This window comes from Melospiza melodia, chromosome 3 (genome assembly GCF_035770615.1).
Source record: "Melospiza melodia melodia isolate bMelMel2 chromosome 3, bMelMel2.pri, whole genome shotgun sequence".
NCBI lineage: Eukaryota > Metazoa > Chordata > Aves > Passeriformes > Passerellidae > Melospiza > Melospiza melodia.
Window position 1 is genome coordinate 48,791,227 of NC_086196.1, and position 20,847 is coordinate 48,812,073.

General features: G+C 43.9%; 1 protein-coding gene and 1 long non-coding RNA gene across 4 annotated transcripts in view; one reads left to right on the forward strand and one right to left on the reverse strand.

Annotated features, from left to right (window-relative positions):
• LOC134415793 (uncharacterized) overlaps positions 1–20,847 on the forward strand; it is a 56,182-nt gene that overhangs the window by 19,799 nt on the left and 15,536 nt on the right. The window lies entirely within an intron of this gene.
• The window catches only part of TSNAX (translin associated factor X), a 54,389-nt gene that overhangs the window by 17,140 nt on the left and 16,402 nt on the right, over positions 1–20,847 (reverse strand). For 2 of the 3 annotated variants that reach the window (XM_063151639.1, XM_063151640.1), the window contains exons 3-5: positions 4,791–4,898; positions 2,599–2,713; positions 830–960 (exon numbers count right to left, since the gene is read on the reverse strand). In XM_063151639.1, the coding sequence (XP_063007709.1) occupies positions 830–960; positions 2,599–2,713; positions 4,791–4,806 (262 nt within the window). In that variant the 5' untranslated portion in view covers positions 4,807–4,898. Of the gene's footprint in view, positions 1–829; positions 961–2,598; positions 2,714–4,790; positions 4,899–6,613; positions 6,682–20,847 lie in introns of those variants that run through there. The other variant, XM_063151637.1, reaches the window with a different exon arrangement.

The window sequence follows — 20,847 nt, forward strand, 5'->3', positions numbered from 1 at the left end:
CTGAAGAAGTTTTGCCTAAACAAGGAAAGATATACAGAATTCCAAATTGTTTAAAATGAGATTGATAAACACAAGACACTTTTATACCATGGAAGGAAGTTAAATATTTTACTCATGTGTTGCCACAACCAAGGCAATTTTAGGTAATATTCAGATCACCAGCAAGAAATCAGCAAAGAAATATGGTTTGGCAGCAAGTCATGAATGAACTGGGATTTAATATCTCAAGAATGTTAGCAAAGACTGATGTTTACAGAGAGGAGCAGAAAAAGATGCAACTGAAACACACAAACCAGTTTAATGCTTGTAACAGAGAGGCAGAAGCACATTTTGAGCCTAGAAGAAAGAAAATGCCAAACTAATGATCTCAATTCATTGACTTCATCAACTCGAAATCACTTTATCACTCAAAATGGATAATTTCACAAGACAGTTACTTCCACTCTCCTCTTTGGAATTGCAACCCTTCAGAAGGGGCAAATGAGTGTGCTACATATATTCCTCTCAGTCATATATTCTCCTCTCAGAGAAGAACAGCCAGTACATTTGTGAGAAATACTCTCAACTTCAGTTTAGGGCAGGGTCCAAATTGTTCCAGTTGTAGACTCCCATTTACATCTTCCTTTAAACTGCAATGAAACTGTAGAACAACAGCTTCTCTAATACCAGAGCAAACTTTGCTAGCAACAAAGATTAACCTGAGTCCTGATTTATAACCACAGAACTGTAACAAATTCAGACCTGCAGTATGAAGAGGAAGTATTGCTACATAAAGAGAAAATAAGCTTATTTCAAAACTGCACCCCTTTTCTCATTTTAAATTATTTACCTGGAGATATAGCTCTGTGGAACTGATACATGTCTTCTCCAATCAGTTCTTGTGCAACCTGCTTGATCTTCTGTCGGACAGCATCTAGCTTGACTTCAGATTCACTTAGTATTTCTTCCCCATTGGGAGCACTGCAATCACAAAACAGAAAGAGCAGTTTCCAGCACGAGCAAACAGTTAAAAAACATTACACTTTTTCTTTTACTAGTCAATACATTTTTACTGGCTTCAAGAAAAAGCCAAACCGATACTAGAATGAGAAACAGTTTAACTTTCACAGATACCTATTGCAGATTCTGAAATTATGTAGATTCTTACCAAGAAAATAATCAACCAGTCAGGGTTCTGGTAGCATGATGCTTATTCCAGACTACAGTCATGATTATTGTTTAAGTAAGAAAAAGGAGAAACACATACAAAGGCTTCAAAAAATATTCCAGGAAACTAGCAGTATTTACAGAAGTCCTTCAACTTCTTAAAAAAATAATATTTTGCAATACTTGACAGTATTGCAAAATACAATACATTATGTACTTCTACACGTGATTTTTTTTTTTTTTTTAAGGAAGTAGTTATGGATTGTGCTGTTCAGGAACAGCTGAAACATCTGATTCACAACCACAACATATACTTGGCATTTAAAGTTTAGTTTACCTAATTTCCTTTAAACTTTCTCCTCCCTTGAGCCCAAATAATCCACATGGTATATTAGTTTACAGTCTTCAAGGAACTACTGATTAATTGGTCTGGAGAAAACATTTAAAAGCAAACAGTAAAATTTACTGAAATTAAAGCCACAATACTTGCGAAAAGTAATGAAGAAGGAAATACATAATATAGCATGGAAAATTTCCACTCTCACAAAACCAGGAATGCCTTATAAAACAGGAATCTAAATTCAGAGTAATGAGGAGTTCTTTGCTGGTCTTTCCTCCACAAGTTCCCAACTACCGAGCCCCTGCAGTGGGAGTAGTTATTTACAGTCAAGGCTGTAGAGGTTACTGAACTATCACAGTACCTCTCTGCAGAAGAAAACCAGGTTAAAGAGCAGGCAACTTCATAATCTCCATCCATAACTGCAACTACAAATAGTTACTACTTCAACATAAATACATTGATAGGTAACAAAATGCAAATTAAGATAAATGAAATTACAAAGAAAAGTAACAGGGAGAGCTGTTATAACACGCAAGACCAGTGTTTGTCACGTACAGCAAACACTTTATACAGCAGGCTATGCAAAGCTTCAGATTTTCTGTTGCTCTTCCAGTTTGTCTCTGGCTTCCAAAGATTGCTTGAAGGCTCATGAGAACACAAAACATATGGAAGCTCAAAACTTGACACAGAAGCCTATCCAACTGTAGTATTTACATAAACAGACCCCAGGTCACCTCCTATTTGCATTGATGTCCTCGGGTGGGGGTGCAACAACCAAAATGGTGATGGAACTGCCCGGGCAAGTAACCTGAAGGAAGGGTGCATAACTCCTCTCTCACAGCTTGCTGAAAGCTGGAAGGCACTCATCTGCTGCTCACTCTACTGCTTTACAGTGGTTCAGTAAACCAATAAAACCAACTCAGAAACCTGAACTAGCATCTCTTAACTCTCTAACTGGAGCGTGCATTCATTAGCTCGCACCCACCTTAAAGGATGTTTATGGGGAGTTAATTAAATTCCTCTCAACAGAACACTGCAGCCATTACTGACAGACAACACTGCAAGGCAGACTGGAGGTTTCTATGAACGTTTTCACGCTCAGTGTGACTCACCTGGTGAACCTGTGGAGCAGAAATATCGTCCTTTTGCTTTCGATCGTTATATCCCGACTGAGCTTCACGAGCCGCTCGTATTTATCGTGCCTGGTGTCAAGCTCCAGCTGGAATGCTGCAGAGTCAATCATTACAGCAGAACTCAATTGTCACACAAACACAGTGCAGGGGGAGAGAAAAGCACCTGTGCTGCACTAACTCCTGACAGACCCCACCAGCCCTGCCCCTGGGCACCTTTCCCCAAGGTGGGCTGTCCCTGCAGACACCATCACTGCCTGTCACCTGCCACAGCTGCAAAATTCATCATTAATACTACCTTTGTTTAATAAGTCAGGTTAAGTAGATATCAATCCTGATGATGCCTTAAAGCAGTCTAAACAATTCTTAAGGTAAAATATTTGGTTTTGCGAATAAAATCTACTCCACAATACTGCTGCTCTGGAAAAGGACTGAAAATGTCACCCCAATTCAGCAAGACAAATCAAAAAATAAAACCCTACAATCATTTGTTAACAAGATTCACCAGTGCCTAAACCAATAAAATAAAAAGCATCTGGCTAAGGCATATATACTGTTCACTGTATAAAATGCAACCTTTCTTATAACCATTTAGTTATATGAAAGGTTGCATTTTACATCCCCGCTAGACTTGACCAAAAGTTGAGTATTTTAGAAGTACTAAAGAAAAGTGAGATCAATTACTTAAAGTAAGATTTCTGACTTGCTGATATTAGTTCTCTCTAACTACAACAAATACAGAGAAGAGAGGAAGCGTATCTGCTTTTGACAGTCAAACATGATGAATGTTTACAAAGAGTGGATCTTTGAAAAACTTTGAAGAAACCATGTCCCTGAAATTCTTTCTGAAATTAACCAAACGTGGATGAATGAATCTCATGAGAATGAAGGGAAACAACTGTTTTGAAGTGCAAGTAGTAGCAACTTTATGACAAACTGATATTCACAACAGTGAAAAATTAAAGTTGAAAGTACAGATGCTCTACTCAATCCAAGAGCAAGTGTACCTACAATACTCTATAAATATAATTGATAGAATGGTTTGTTTAAAAGAAGCCTTAAAGATCACCTAGTCCAAAAGGACACTTTTCACTAGATCAGGTTGCTCAAAGCCCCCTCCAACAGGCCTTGAACACTTCCAGAGATGGGGCAGCCACAGCTTCTCTAGGCAAAGTTCCAGGGTCATAGTTAATCATCTGCCAAGCTGACTTACACAGAAAAATATAAACACCCATTTTTAAAAAAGCCAGGAAGTTATATGACATTGAAGTACACATTAACCATCTAAGGCAGCCAGCCAGCTCCTATTTTACCCTTCTTAGTGTCATAAAAAATGTGGCATTTGGAAAATTTTACAACAAGAATTAAACTATTTCCCATCTCAAATCTCCTTCCTTCTTCAGTCAAGGCTTCTCATTTCTGAAGGTCATCTTTGCTTTGTTAGGGGTTGTTTAATGAGGAATTTAAATTTACTAGAGTTTAAATCTGGTTTGATGAAAAATCCTATAAAAACAATTTATAGGCTGAAGGGAAGTTTATACCTGCACTTTAAAAATAAATACTTCAACTAACTAATATAGACCTTCATGTACTCTTTATTCACTTTGAATGCCTTTTAAATATTAACATATATCTGAAGTTCTTTAAAATGTGCAAGTATAAACAACTACCAATTACTGAAACAATGCATGCAGATTTACATTTCAGTGGCTTAGTCATTTGTCAATCACAGCCAAGGTCAGTCTCCTCAGTTTCCCAAAGGTCACCATCTCCTCCTGTTGCCCCTGTGGCTCAGATTTTGTATTGCACCTCTACAGATCCTACAGATTTCTGTCACCAAATGGCCTAGCCACCTTTGCCTGGCTGAACACTCATGCAATTTGTGCAATTTCTGCAATTTGCTCAGCAGCAGGTCAGCACAAGGGAGGAGGGCAGGGGGAACAGCAGGTGGGATGGAGACAGGAGCAAGTCATGAACCAGGCAGAGCTGTGCAAAACCCCACTCCCAGGACTTCACTGCACAGAATGCAGAACACTAAGCTCTAAAGGTATGGACTATGAGTCAAATTAGTTTCAAGTTTCTTCCTCTGAAGAGAGCTGGTTTATTTCGCTAATAACTTCCTACCAATTTCTGCACCATATTTTTTAAATCTGGTTTTCCAAATGCTTACTTACATTTAAAAGATTTCATCAAAGCAGAAGGTGGATTAACATTCTCTTTTTCTTCTCTTCTTTGACCATGTGGAAAATTATCATGCTTTCGTTTTCTGAACCCACCTGATCCTATTAAAGAGTAGACACACAAAACAAAAATTAAAACAGTTTTGGCAAAGCATAAGGAGCACCAGAGTGCTGTCTTCAGAGCATTCCTGACAGCAATCATATTCTGTAGGACAGAATAAGGTAACTGGATGAACCTTACTATCAACTGATGCCAGCTTCACATTATCATGTAACTTCTTCTACCACATTGCTAGTGAAAATTAGAAAAAATAAAATCCATTTCAATGGATGAGCATGGCAGGAACCTAAGCCTTTTTTTTGGTAAGGTCTTTGGGTCTTCACACCCTTTTATGTTTTCTTGCTGTAAGCGAATGATTGCATGGAAATCTGTGATTTATGTCACGGGTATTCTCTAACACTAAGAAGAAGTAAGGCACAATTTAAGCAGACTACCCCTATTCAGATATACAGGTTTAGTTCCTGCAGTGCAGCTTCTTAGGCCCTTACACTCTGCCCATTTACCAGTTTCTTCTCTGAATGTAGCTGCTCGCTTCAGCTGCTTCGTGTGCCTCTTCCTTAACCCTCCTTTTCACACCCACACCCAGAACTCATCTCTTTTGGAAAACATTTATTCCCAATTTACACCTTGTATTGTTCCTTCCTTCACCTTGGACTAACTCATTGTGTCACCCACGTGTCAACCATTCCTCTCACTCCTTTTAGTAACAGCTGGACACTGTTCCTCCTTTCCAGAGCCAAAAATTTGGCAAACTTGAATACAGGCATACCTTTTGAATACGTGGAGTTCTCTCAATTTCCTTAAAAGAAGAACCAGGGGAACACTGGATTTTAAAATATTTCCGCTTAATTGTTTATTATCCCAAGCCAAAACAAGAAGTGGGCGTAGCTACTTTCTTAAAGAGGAAAGTGAAAATAATTTTTTCTATTCTCTTGGACATGAGTTCAGGGGTTTGTTTTTCCTATAGCTGTTGAAAACATTAAATGCAGCCCCTGAAAGAGTGCTGAAGGGAGGTCTGTGTGATTCTCAGTGGTGCCAGGCAATAGAACAAGAGGCAACAGGCAGATACTGATGCACACGAAGTTCCAATCTTCCTGACTGTGAGGGAGAACTTTACTGTGCAGGTAAGGTACTTTCCAGGGCACTGGAGCAAGTTGTCCTGAGAGGTTGTGGAGTCTCCCCCACTGGAAATGTTCAAGAACCATATGGACACAGTGCTGTGCCAGGTGCTCTAGGATGGCCCTGCCAGAGCAGGAAGGTTGGACCAGATGACCCACTGTGGCCTCTTCCAACCTGACCCGTTCTCTGACTGATTCTGTGACTGCCAGGGCTAAACCAACACACAGGCAGCAGAGCAAGCTGTGAAAAATGTATATTTCACATATATATTATGCTACATACATAATATTTTATACATACATATAAATACACACACTATAGTGAACACTTAGCACAAGTGCTTTACAGGCCTCACACACTCAGCTTCCCTCTGCGGCATCTGTATTTCCACCGCAGGGACACAGACAGACCCCTACAGCCCGGTTCTCTGGCGCAGCCGCGCAGCCCCAGCGGGAAGGCCGCGCACCCACGAAGGAAGGGCCGGTGACTCCCGAGAAGGAGCGGCCTCTCGCAGAGCGAGTTCCACGGCACAGGGCACCGCTGGGCACGGCAGAGGCCCCGCACCCCCGTGCCCTTCGAGCCGCGGGGCCTCCCCCCGCCGCGGTGTCCCGAGGTTGGGGAGGGGAGGGGACATCACCTTCCTTGCCGCTCATCACGGAGCCGCCGCCGCCGCCGCGCCGCGTCCCCACAGCAACCCGCAGCCGCCCCGCGCGCCGCCAGGACCCCGCCGCGCCGCCCGCCGCCCCCGCCCTGCCGGCGCCATGCAGGGGCGCCCGCGGCTGCCTGACGGCGAAACGCCGCACAGGCGGCAGGAGCCTGGCCCGCCGCCCGCGGCACGGGAGGCGCGGTGCGGAGCAGGGGTGGCGCGGAGCGTGATCCGACGTTGCTGCTCGCGAAATCGGGGCAGCGCCGAGGCCGGGCCGTGCCTCCGAGAAGGCGACTCCGTGGGCAGCTAGTGTGCGACCCCGTTGTAGGGCCTAAGAGCCCGCGGCATGACGGGACATGTAGTGCCGGGCGGGGCGGCGGCGCGGTCAGAGTGCAGCCACGGAGCTCCGGGGTTGTGTGCCCGATGTCCCGCTGGTGGCCAGTGTGTCCCGCCACCGGGTGATCCTCGGTTTGGACCCGCAGAAATCCAGCCCCGTTCCTCAGCCCAGACCCGTACAAAGCGGCTGTCTGTCGCTTTCCCCTCACCCCTAGACTGATTCCTTACTGCCCTTTCCTTCCCCGGCAAATCAGGACTACGGTGTTTCCAGAGAATCACAGAATCAGCTGGGCTAAAAAGGGCCTCTGACATTACCGAGTCCAACCTGTGGCTGAACACCACCACCATGTGAACCAGACCAGGGCACTGAGTGCCACGTCTAGGGACACGTAAAACACTGGAGCACTTCCAGGGCTGGTGACTCCACCACCTTCCCGGGGAGCCCGTCCCAATGTCCAGCTGTGACATGCTTTCTGTAAAGAAAAATCTCCTCGCGTCCAACCTAACCCTTCCCTGGCACAGCTTGAGACTGTGTCCTCTGCTTACTGCCTGTCCACTCCTGTGTGCTTAGTGCCCCTTCCCTCCCCGTCAGGATGCAGGCGCTCTCCTTCCAGGCACGGTGACAGCGCAGCACCAGGGGCCGCCATGCTCCCCTCAGTGCCCGGGCAAGGAGGGCAGGGAGCACGGCAAACCGACACTGAGACAGGGCTGGAAACTGGAGACGCTAACTAAACACCGAAATATCTGATCGTGAAGCCACCTGATAGCAGGAAAAGAAATCTGAGAGCAGCAGATGTAGCTGCTGGTACAGAGGAGGCAAATTCCCAAACTCGGGTTATTTGCATCCTATGTTTAGTCAGGCCTGGTAAAAATTATGTTTCCTCTACTGGAGACTTCGGGTGAGTGTTCTCAGGACACACTGCAGGACTGAGCGTGAAGGAGATGGATGCACACTGTAAATATTTCCCAGCACAGAGGGCACTCGATGATGCTTCACTTCTTATGATGATAAGCTATAAAAAGTCTTCTTGCCCACTAGATTCATTCTTCCCTACACATGCATCGTGATAGATTCCTCCGACGTGTTTAAAATAGGGATGGGTCTTGCAAATCCCCAAATCAAAAGGTTTGCACATCATCAGTCTTGCTGCTCTGCTGCTAGATGTCATTTCTTGTCACAGCTGTTGCCTGTTTTAGTAGCTGGATTCCCAAGGAAACAAAGCTCATATGAGCACAAAGGTGGAGCGCCTGCAGCCTTTGTGTGTGGGTGTGCGTGTGTGCCTGTCCTTCCTCCCCACCCTTAATAATTTTTTAATCTGTTGGTCAACTGGTCAATCTGATTTGACAGAGGGAAAGAGCCTCCAGGAGTGATTATAAACATCCTGAGTAAGGAAAAATTTTTGGGTGGAACTTGCACCTTACTAGAAATCAGATAAGCCCAGCTGTGAAATGCAAATGCTTCGGAGTGGAAAGTTAGCAGAGCCCAGCCTGTGGGAGTTCTGGAAGAGCAGGGACATCAGCCCATATCAGGTCTTTTGCGTTTAACAAATAAACAAAGCTTTTGACAAACTTGAATATCAGGTGAATCCATCAACAGATTCAGGAGGACAGTAAATCACCTCGCTCAGATAGCAGAGGAGTAAAACTTTGACAGTGAGCTTTAAAGTCTCAGGCAGCCAAGCAGGAGTTGCTCAAACGTGGTATTTTCAACTGTTGCGAACACGTGACTGTCATGCAGTGCTCAAAATTATTCAGAAGTGTAACATAAAACCTCTCTTTAATTTCCTAATCTGAGAAAACAGATTTCAATCACACTTGAAAAACAGAGGACAAAGAGGATCCCGGCAGAACTTCCTCAGGCCTGATCTGCATATTGAGTTGTGCAACAGCTTGATTGCTGTCCTACCAGCTGCACAGGAGATTTCTGCTTTCCATGGGGCAAAATCAGGACATGAAATGATTTGTGTCGGTGTTATCGCTGCACACATTCAGGCACAGCCTTTTGTTTTAGAAGATGTACAAAACTGCTTTTGGAAACACATACCTTTTTTTTTTTTTTTAAACTGTGCTATTTCCCTGTTCTTGGCAGCTCTTTGGACAAAAAGCAGAGTTGTTTTGGTTATATTGATGTCGCAGGAGAGTGGAAAGAGTGCCTGCTTTTGAATGCTTCCCAGCAGTGGAGAATTTTCAGCCAATTGTAGGGAGTGAAGGTCAGGTCTTCAGCTGATTCTTGTTGGATTTAGTGACACTTTGCACGTGCACTGAGATACTCAACTTGTTTGACTTCAACAGAATGCTGTTGTGAAAAAGAACTGGTTGGGGTTTTTCTTCTGAAACAATCCACTTAAATGTGGCAGTGTTAAACCACTTTGGTAACAGGTTAGTTGCAGTATTTTTCATTTTCTTCTAGCTGGTATTTAAACCTTTTCCCTTCCCCTTACAGTTTTGTGTTCTTTATGCCTGAAGGGAATGGCGCCTGCACCTCCACAAGTGTGAAGGTGGAATAGCAGCGTTTTGAAGGAGGAATAGGTAGGAGAAAGGAGTTGTGAGGATTTTAGGTAGAGCAAAACCCTTAATCCCAAAACCCAAACAAGCTAACAACAAACCAACAAGGTTTTCTCAGAGACTTAACGTCACACTAAGATGTTGTGTATGGGCTGCACACGACTGTGCTCCAGATCCTGAGATAAGGTTGGTAACTCAGCTTTCACATGGGAAAGAAGTGTTTTCCAAGACTCAGAGCTGTGAGGACAGTGCATGAGTGCATAGACCAGACAGGATCTGTGCCTTTCTGAGTGGGGAAACCAACTGAAAGCAGCCACTGCAGGGGGTTGGAACTTCTCCATTCATTTTATCCCTGAAGCCTGCTGCTTTGAGCAACAACTTGCTTCAGCAGCACTCCTACACTATGTCCTTCAGTGAGGCTTCTGGTCCTCGGCAGTACTATCAGCAGAGACCACCTCGACATGGCACTCAAGGGAGCAGGAAAGGAATCCTTCCTTTCCTGTAAAAGCCTGAGTTTAACACTGACCCAGCTGAACTCTGTGAAGGGCAGACAGAGGAGTGTGGTGGGTCCAGCTCAAGAACCACACTAGTGAGGCTGCTTCAACACCTACAGTTTCAAGTAATGGAGCTGCACAGAGGTAGGACCCAGGTGATTTGTCAGACACATGAAATTACCATTACCATTTCTTTCTGCCTTCAATAATTTTGATGTAGCTCTGTGGAAACTGTTTAAGATCTCTGGGATCCCTGGCAGAGCTCATGGTGTAGCTCTTCATGCCCCTGTATGACTTGTATATCTTTAGAGACAAATGCTATCTTTGTGGTGCCCTCCCATGTTTAAATAACCAGATTGAGAATGTTTCCTAAAGTTCCTGCTAAAGCAGAGTAGCACTATGGATAGTTAGAGCTGGAATTATCCCGGCGTATCCTTTTGGGTTTTATTTTACCTCATGACATGGCGCAGTACTCTTGGAGCAAGATTGTGAGGTTGCCTTGGAGATGGAGGGCTTAGCCACGGGGCAAGCTGTCACACCGAAACGTTCCCTTTAGCCAGGGGAGCTGTGAAAGCTTTCCACAAACAATTGAGTGAAGTGAGGTGACAAAAAGCTTATGAAACGGTCACAGGGGAATTGCATAAACTGGGGTCAGATGTTCAATTTGAGACTGTTGCATGAGCGAGGAGTTTCGCAGCTGGTTGAGGAAAGGAAGGGGGAGGTCAGCTGCTCTCTAGCTGTTATAACAACAACCTGTTATGTTTCTCAGGCAACAGAGATGCCCACAGCAGTGGCAGGATGGATCAGGAGGATGATTTCCTCATTTCCTGGAATAAGGTTTGAAAGCTGTGAATATTTTACTGCTGGTAGAATTTGAGATTTCAGGATGCAAGTGCTAATACACCATGGTGCAGTCTTTGGGTGGATCAGCAGGAAGACTTTAGGAATGTACCATTGATTTATCTGACTTGTAAACAAGTGAGTGGAAAAAAGGACAGAGAGAACCCGCAGATTTGCTGCAACATCCATCTGGAAAAAAAAAAAAAAAAAAAAGAGCCCAAACTATGCATCGTCTTTACTCCTAATGTTTAGTTTATATCTTCCAAGGGAAAACTGGCAAGTGACCGGCTGTGAATAATGTACCCATGGGGAAAGTTTGTTTCTAAACATGAACAGTTAGTGCCTGGCTTATGTCTGGGTGGGTGTGCTGGCTATTTCATAAAGATTTCATTCTACTGAGGCAACCACATAAAAGAATTGCTTTGGAGGAATTCAAGGTGAGAATATCTTTATTTTGCATCAACACCAACACCCTTAATGCAGTAGAAGTGAAATGCAGAAATTAACCTTTCTCCTTCATCTCTCCCATACCCTGCTCTGTGTCTGAGCCCCTTGCAAAGTCTAACTGAAATTATATGATCCTTTGTATTTCTACAAGGAAAAGGTAGAAATGTTCCAGATTGGCTTGATTGTTAAATGCTGGGCTTTTCTGCCACAGCATGGAGGCAGGACACAAAAAATGTAAGAGCTAAAGTTATAATGTGTTGTAGTTTTGGAAAAGATGCCGGTGGAGTAAGAGCTGCAAACAAAGAAAACCTACAATGTTTCCTTCAGCTTTGGGAGTCAGGAAAGTGAGGGAACCTGAGGGTATGGCTCTCATCAGAAAAGGTAAATCCAATTACATAACAGCAGATTTTGCTTGGGTTTTTTGTTTTTTGTTTGTTTTTGGTACGCATGTCTAGGTGTCTCATCTGAACCCTATGAACCTTAAAGATTCTCAGATGCTTTTCAGTTCCTGCAGCCCTCAGGGTCCCCTGCTGCCCCTGCACTGCAGTGCCAAATACATATTCTCCTCCACACTCTTGGTGCTCTCCAATGCTGCAGCTTGGCAGTAACGGCTCTTGGCAAAGGAGTTAATCTGATTCATCAGCACTTCACTCTATAAGAAGGAATCTGAGAATAGCCTTTGTGTCTACATCTGAGAGAGGCAATATATTATATTATATATGGAAAGCCCTTATTCACGCCTATGTAAATCAGGAATAATTACCTTTAAATTGGGTGCCATTGAGATGACTATCAAGTCTTGAGAATTCCCAATGTACAGAATACTTTATGCTGCGGTTTAGGTAGGGCCAAAAAAACACAGCAAGGCTTAGGTAGTTAGAGAAATGCTTTCCTGACAATTCCCACCAAAAAGTTCTGTTAAAAAAGCAGTTAAAGTTGCTCCAGGGCAAAACACACCCACACAAGAAATGACAGGTTAGGGGAACCTTCCCTGCATAAGCTATCCTGCACACCTCACATTAACCACTCCCAGCGACAGACTCCAAACCCCAATGAGAAGCTCCCCTTGTACTGCAGGATAGAGAAACAAACCAAACACCTCCTGCATGCTCCAGTGTGAAACCCTCTGGCTTTTGGAGCACTAACATTAGCAGCTGGTGCATGTGGAGAGTCCGTGGTGATTATAGGGGGAAATGGAGATTAAGTGCCCCCTGAGCATAGACTCTGTTGGTACTGCTGGTCTCAGGGACCTTCTGTGACTTCATCAGACTGTTTTTTCTGTGGCCACTCCACTTAGCAGACCTCTTCCATAATGCAGAGCTGAAGAGCCATCTGTTGCTTTCTATTACCCTGGAGAATGAGCTATTTGATATACTTACACCAGAATAAATATTTTCTCTTGCTGAAAAAAATAGCTACATCTGCACCAGGTATTTGTATGCAGCTTCTTCTAAGTGCTTTATTCCCAGTTGGGCCAGAAAACATTTTACATGAAAGCTGTTTTGTTACCCAATGCTGTGGGGTTGGAAGGATGATGACATGAAGTTGTAATTATAATTAAAGCTGTATTTTTTTAAACAGAATTTTATGATTGGCATAGCATACAATTCTGTGACCAGAATCAAACATGATTTTTATCATTAGAATCAGCATACCATAAGTTTCTAAGTAGTTTAGCTCAAAATTTGTATCACAGGTGGGCCTACAGTTCCTAATGACCTGGATGCTCTGCAGAATGGGTCAAATCTTTAACTTGGCTTGCGGTATCAATATAATAATCATAATATAGAATAAAAACGTGGAAAAATATGCATCACTCAGAACTCTGGGGAAGCAGATGATGGTGAAAGTATCCCTGACCACTGGGAGATCATGGGTTTTGCTGTCCAGTGGCAACTGTAGTCCAAGTCCCGCTGTGGTCTCATAACTTCTTGATTTTCTAGACAGTGCTCTGTGTTCTGCCACACCTCCCTGTTTTGTGATGGTGTCATCACAGCCTGGGTGCCTGGGACCTTCAAGGCTGGTAAGAAAGGGAGCCCAGGAGCCTTGAGGCTGATAGGGAACGGGGAGAAGAATTCTGTCTGGTGCATGGGACCTTCCAGACCTGAGGAGGAAAGGGAAGGAGACTGATGCATGACCAGTTTGGTCACAGAGAATGGCCATTTGCCTTTTGAACTGGTATTGCTTAAGCTAGCCATACTATGAGGGGTCAAGAACAGGGGGTACCAGTTACAGATTTGTATTGAAGAAGCCTTTGCTTCAGGGTGGTGCTTTTCCATCTAGTTCCCTACATAGCTTTTTACCTTCCCACACCTAGTGGCTGCTTTCATCCAAGTTTCTTCTGCTCAAGTGGGTCACAGTGACCAGTACTGACAGGTTTCACCTGGTTGTTTAAATGCTGACACAGAGTTAATTCTGCCTTTTTATGCCCAGGTACTCAGGAATAATGTTTTGGCATCATACTAATAGGCTTTGTCTGTTGCCCCTGTGCCACAGGGGGCTTGTGAGTCTTCTCATACTCTGTAGAAAGGTAAATCTGTGTTAGTACAGGCACAGAAACCAGAATTTTTATGCTTGGTCTCAGGGGAGGGTTTTGACACAGCTACATCAAAACAAAGAATTCAAGATGAGTGGAGGAAGTACTCTTGTGTTACAGACCTTTGTCCATTCAAAATGAGCTGGAGAAGAGGTAGTAGTCTAACAATGTCATTTTGTGGCATGGGTGATGACCTTGAAGACACTGAGGGCTGTAAACCTCCTCTCAGAAACTTTCATATTTATGTGAAAGCTGTGACTTGGTCACAGGCTGTTACTTCTGCAGGTGTCTCCAAAACTCAGGCCCAGCTATTCCTGAGTGCTGTGCTGTATGATCAGCTCTGACCTGGAAAACTGCAATCGTGTTAAAACTGTGCTCATTACAGACTGAACATTTTATAGTTCTGTCACAGTGTGAAGGCCCCAGAGTGCAAATCAATGAAGGTTTTATAAGCATTTATATTTTGAAAATCACCTTTAAAAAGTCAGCATGAAGTTTTTGTTTCCTGTCCTCCAGGAAAATCCACCTATTCCAACAAATCCCAGAGAATCAATACTTGTTTAGAAAACTGTAATAACTGAAACATTAATCCTAATTTTAAATGCCTCTATTACTGGTTTCTAAGTTTATCACAGGCTATGTAAAATCAGGGTAAGCTTGGACCACAGGTCTTATGAGGATACCTATAGATGACATGCATATCTCTACTCACTGGTCCAAGAATATGATCTCAAAATGGGTGAAATACTTCTTTTGTTCCCATGACAAGAATACATCCCATATGGAAGTCATCAGCATCAATGCTAAGCTTCCCTGTAAGCCCTTTTGAGCCACTCTTATTAAATACACATTACACATACACCTGTACAAGCTGAAGTCTTGGAAGGACATGTCTCTTCCCCAGAAATCAAAGTGCTTCAACGTGGATGCCTGCGGGGGGACAGTGATCATAAAGCAGCCAGAGAGCCAAAGGAATGCTGAGATTTCAGAGCCTGTGTGATTACCCACAGCTGTACAAACAGTACAGTGGAGAAAACAGACTGACCTTGGCCATGTTTTGAGAGTGCCTGATAACCAGGTCCTTCAACAAGCCCTGTTTCAACATGAAGAGGAAAGAAGAGACGGTGACCCTGAGGAACAGGAGGAAACCCAATAATGACTAAAGCAGCAACATGGCAAGTCAGCAGCTTGAACATCTTCCAGGGACCGGTCTGGGACAAAACTGGTCAGTGATCACAGAGATCTGCCTTATGTAGCTGGCAGCATCAGAAGTGGATTAAACTAGATGTATGACAGCAGTATCTCAAGTACAGCAGACAGCACACTTCAAAACATTAATTACTGTGCTTTGACCATCCCAGAAATATCCATGGCAGAGAAGTTTTAGTCTGTTTGCAAGAATTTTGAAATAGAATTTAAAAAGCAGAGAGTGTTTCAGTGTATTTTTAAATCCACAGGGTTGTGGCTATCTTTTTCCAACTTATTAGTGCCTATATCCTACTGTATAGAGAGAACATTGAGGAGGCCCATACTAGCAAATAATTGTAATGCTCATCTCACTGACCTCCCTCTCACCCTTGCAAACAGGTATTTTCCTTGCTGTTTCTTCACATGTCTGGGGAACACACCCTCCAACACTTGTAAAAACAAACACTATCACTGGGCTGGCCATCAGAGTCCCCTCTAACTCTTATCTTGGGCAGTGTCCCTCTAGGGTTGTTAAGTTACACACTTAACCTCAAGGAATCTCTCTCCCCTCCCTGTGGTGGATAAAACACAGTTAGGATCACCTAACTCACAGAGATGTTTGGCCCATAAATGACAGAGGCTTGATTCAGGATCAAAGCTAAAAACTAACTTCTTCCAGAATATCTGACACCTCGGAGCAGGCTGTGGGGATGATCCTCAGAATGGTTGTAAGAAACAGCTTGAGGTTTGAAGGAAACTTTAGCTTTGTTTGAGCTGGAGGACTGAGCGTTACACAATACTTGTTTTTCTCACCTTTTGAATTCTGCCCTTTCAGTGTGCAAATCTGTAGCATCCCTGTGTTCACTGCCATCCAGAATCTTGTTAAGAAGAAAGAAATTAAAAAAAAAAAACCACCCCAAAAAAACAAACCTAAAAACAGAACAAGGGCAGTGAGAAGATGGAAGAAGATCAGAAGGTGAAGGTCACTATTGTGTCACTTAGTCATTTGTGGAGAACTCCCCTCCTAGCACAGGCAGTATGAAAGTGTTTCCCTGTTAAGTGTTCCCATCTGTAGCTGCTGCCAGCTTGGCAGGGAAAGCAACTCTCTGATGAAAACAAATTCCCTTGTTCCCATGACATTGAGTTGCTCCTGCAACACTGCAGCTGTCAAAAAACTTGAGTGACTCCAAGGAGAAACTGCATTTACCCTGGCTGTTTTGCTCTCTCTTTTCAAACACTAATTTTATATTCTACAGTCAGCCAAGCAACTCTTTACAAATTTTACAACCCATTCTCCCAAGAGCCCGAAGGCACAAAGCATTCACACAGTGCACAACCTGAGAACTAAAGCATAAAATGCATGAAAACACATAAAGCCTGTATGGACAGTCCTGAATAAGGCCAGGGAATCTGCCTACACCTTCATGAGCAAGCGCTCACCTGACTAATAAGAATTAAAACCAGACCACGTTAAAAGTTGATGAAAGCACAAGAAGATACAGCATATTAATCTGCCACACAGTAATCCTGCATCTGATTTACAAGAAAGTGTATAAAGCATGTCCTCACCAGATTATCCACCAGCTGCATATCAAGAGCTTTAGAACAAATTTAGAGAATGAATAACTACAAATTGTATGTAAAGAGTAGCTGGGAAACAGGATAAGATGCAAGATGAGTCTTTTAAAACTACACCATGCCAAACGAAGCAATTACCTTTCTTAGATGTGATTAACTCAATCCCTCTTTAGGCAGAGGTAACATAGTCTGTCTCAGCTATTGGACTTCAACAAAGCATTTGATTCAGTGCCACAACTTTGGTGATTAAAAGGCAAAGTGGAGAAGATGAAGATTAGTCAGCAAACTGTAAAGTAGGGAGGAACTGCCTTAAGGGAAGAATACAAGTTGCATTGGACAGGTGCTGTGCTGGCATGAAGGGGTTCCACAAATACCAGTCTTAGGACTTTCAATGTTTTTACTGGCAGTTCAGATATTAAAAAAAAAAAAAAAAAAAACAAAAAAAAACCACCAAAAAACCAGAGGTATTGTGAAACATGACTGATCTGTGATGAAATCTGTCAACAGTAGACAGCTGGAGGGTGTTGCTGGTACTCAAAAAGTCATGGATATCACAGGCAGAAATCTCTCAGAGATGAAATTATACAATTAGAGTCAAATGGTGTAGTAAGAATCAGACAGAAAAGCAGTAGAAATTTTTCTAATAGCATTGTTGAAAAGACACTAGAGAAACTTCATCTGGAATATTGTATACAATTCCAGTTAGATCTATTTTCAGAAAGCTCTCAAACTGCAACAGGTGCTGTGAAGATATATCCAGGATATCCAGGAACATTACAGGGAATAAACAGCCCATTCTATAAGACATTGGAAGAACTTCAGAAAAGCAAAGGATGAGAGAGCTTATGATTTCTCACTATAAACAGTGTGGGGGGACAGGAGGGAAAAAGTAAAGCTGTTCAATTTGAAGGACAATCTGACTCAAACATATTTGACTGCAAGCTGGTCATCAGCAGACCAAGTCCTGAAATGAGAGCAAAGCTCCTAGTTACCAGAGGCATGACCAAAAAGACTACTCACAGAGGAAGACAGCAGCAAACATTGCTGCTTTTTGATATGAGATCTCTAGTTTCCAAAGAACCTCTGCTACATGGCTGCCTGCAGTGACTCAGGCCAGTGCTCCAAGAAATCAATCCCTGTTCCTGCCCCTGTCCTCACAGCAGTTGCTGGTGGTGTCCCAGGAAGGTGTTCCTCAACTCTGGTCTTACACAAGCAGGCATTTCACTGGTTGCACAGACTTGAGAGGCAAATCTTTGAACCTCTGTCTCCCAGCCCTCAGGGAAGGTCACTCCCTTTTCTCACAGTGGTGTTCAAAATACAAAATCCTCTTCTATTTCTCCGGCTGCCAGTTTCCTAAAGGCGTTCTTCATTTTTATCTTTGGCAGCAGTTGAACAGCTCATCTCTCAGCCCAGGTGCTTCCTCCAACACGGGACAGGAAGTGAGCAGGCTCTGAGGCAGGCAGGTTACTGAGCCCCTGTGTGGTGTTTCTGCCCCTGTCCCAGCCCTGCAGCATGCCCTGCTCTGTGCCCTGCCCCTCACAAGTGCCTGTGGGGACCTGCCTGAGCCAGCACCTGCTCTGTCCAAAACACACACACTACTGCACTTGAAAGAGAGGGGCACACAGGCCCCTGGGGAGAGGAGAAGGAAGGGGAAGCACACAGCTGTTACTGATCATCCATGCTATGGCTACAGATCCATAGGGCCTTTCCCCATAAAGGGAAAGCAATGTGTATTTTGAAAGGTTGAACGTTATCTTTTCTGGACCCAGCTACTTTAAAAACAGCATGTTAACTATGACAGACAGTCAGGTGCTAAAGAACAACACAGAAGTGCTCTTTCATATTTTTGGACTTCAAAAACCCCTTCTTGGAAAAAAGGGCAGAGGAGTGTGAGGGTCAGGCAATAGGACTGTAAGCTCTGTCAACTGTATCAACTCACCTGGAGCACCTTAGATCCCCCAAAGCCATTATCATCCCTTGGGGACTGCTGTTCTGTGTGATCATAGTGATGCACACTTTCACCACCTGCTCTGACATGCAGCTGCACCCGCCCCTCCTTCCCAGCCTTGAGGCTGACCACGAGGAAAATGCCCTTTGTCACTTTGTCATTGCCGGCCATGCCAGGTTTACTAAACCACCTACCTTTTTTATTCAGCATTTTACTGGCCTTGTAAGACCTGGAACTTTTCCAAATACTGGTTGAAGCCACCCCACCTCTGCTCCCTCTCCTTGCTGGCAGGGGCTTTCTGCAGCCAGATGAAGTAATGGGTACCTGCAGGGTGTCCCTGCACCCCAGGAAAGCAGGGTCTGCTGGGAAGGTTAACGCTGACTTTTCTTTTGCACATGCTGGCATCAAGAAGGTGTCACAGAACTTGCCCATAGTTGCAGCTCATCTGAATGTCAGCTCTACTGGAACCCAGGAGTCCCCTGGGTTTTGAGAAGGGATCTTGCCAGATTTCACAGAAAGCATTAACAGGGAACACACTGTGAGTAAGCTTGTGGAAGGCAGAGAATATGGGACAGGACTGTTTTAAATTTCTGTTACTACAGTACAATCCTGGCCTGGGCTCAAGGCTTCTCAAAACTGCTCAGTACCCACTCTAATGGTGATAGCATTCAGAGATAGACCTGTTCCTATGCAGATGGGACAGACAAATGTCACAATAAATAGTTCAGCAGTCTATCTTTAGAGCAGAGCTTCCGCACATAGACACAAAAGTAGCTGTTTCGCCCACTCCTTTGTATGTTGGCCCTGATGTCCCAGTCTGACTGACCTTTCACTAGTGTGAAACCTCTGAGGGCTATTTTCATCCTGCTGTAAATCAGCAGAGCTTCAGGGTTGGCATCACAGTAGGTTCTTACCTCATGGAGACTGTTCCAGTACAACCTTCCTCTGGAGCACACCTCTGGGCAGGACATAACAGGATTTGCTGTACATGCTGACTACTGCTGGCTGTGGCTGTCCCCCCACCAGAGGAATTCTGCGCCAATCATTTAGCATTTCCCTCTTCCCATCCTTAAGAGAGGCCCCAAACAAGTACCAGTATCTCCCCTTCAGGCAGTACTTCTGCCACCCTGCTACCTTGCTGCAGCCAGTGAGGAGGTGAGCAGTGCAGCTCTCTGTGGTCTTCTGTGGTCAAGAGAGAGGGAGGTGCCTGCAGAAAGCAATTTATCCCTCCTAAAATCTTAACCATGTCTCTCTCTGAGGAAGTACCCCGGACAACTTTGTTCCTGACATTGGTGCTTCATTTAGACACCTAAAATGAGGTGTGGACAAATCCACACCCTTCTGCTTCTCCCATGATGTTTCACAAGCAGAAGTGTTGTAATTCTCCTGCTTGCTGCTCTCAGCCACTAATGTTGGATAGGATGTTAGATAAAATAATCCACCCACATTCTGGCAGAGCCCTTTCCCCCAAGTGACATAAATGATAACTTTCATCTTGCTTCACTAGATATTCAACATTGTGTAGTGCAAAGCATGCATATTTTCATTTTTGGCTGTGATCAATAACACAGCTCCTATCTCTGGCAACAACAGCCCAAAACACCGAGGGCTGGATCCTCTGTGGTGGTTGTCAAAATGGCAATATTTTGTAATCAATAGCGTGAGAGTCTTTCTCAGGAAGATTTGCATTGCAGAATCAACAGCAACAGTAGTCCAAGCCAAGCTGATGAAAGAGACAGTTAATCCCAAAGAGCCAAGTGCCTGGAATGTGCCCTGCTCTGGGAGGGCATCACTCAGCTACGTGCATATAGCTGGGTATGTCTGGTGTAGCTGAAGCTGGTAATTAGCCAGAGGTTGGGGCTTGGTTGGTGGTGGGGGTTTTTTTGCCTTATTTTCTTTTTTTTTTTTAAGTAAGAAAAACATGCACAGTTGTTCCACAGGAAAAGAACAAGTAATCTACCCACATGGAATATATGCAGTTGTCTTTGTTTCCTCCTTGCTTACTTTCACCTTCTGCTAGTGTAATTTGAGTGACAAGATTTTTCCAGACACCAAATTAGGATAAACTGCAGTTGTGTGCAAGAGATGAAGGAGAATAACTGGCAGGCTTTTAACAAATCAGGAATATGTGCACAGGGCAGATACTGAAATGCACAAACTTTGCACTGTTTTGCAAAAACAGCCAAAGGCAGAGCCGCATAGGTAGAGTCCTACAGCTGTAGGGTGTCTGTGCTTCACTTCCCACTCTCCCCTTCCCCTGGAGGCAGCTACTGCTGAGCTGTGACAGCTGAGCTGCATGTGAAGCAACTCTTAAACCACTTGAAGTTTTCAACCTGACATGTTAAAGCAAACT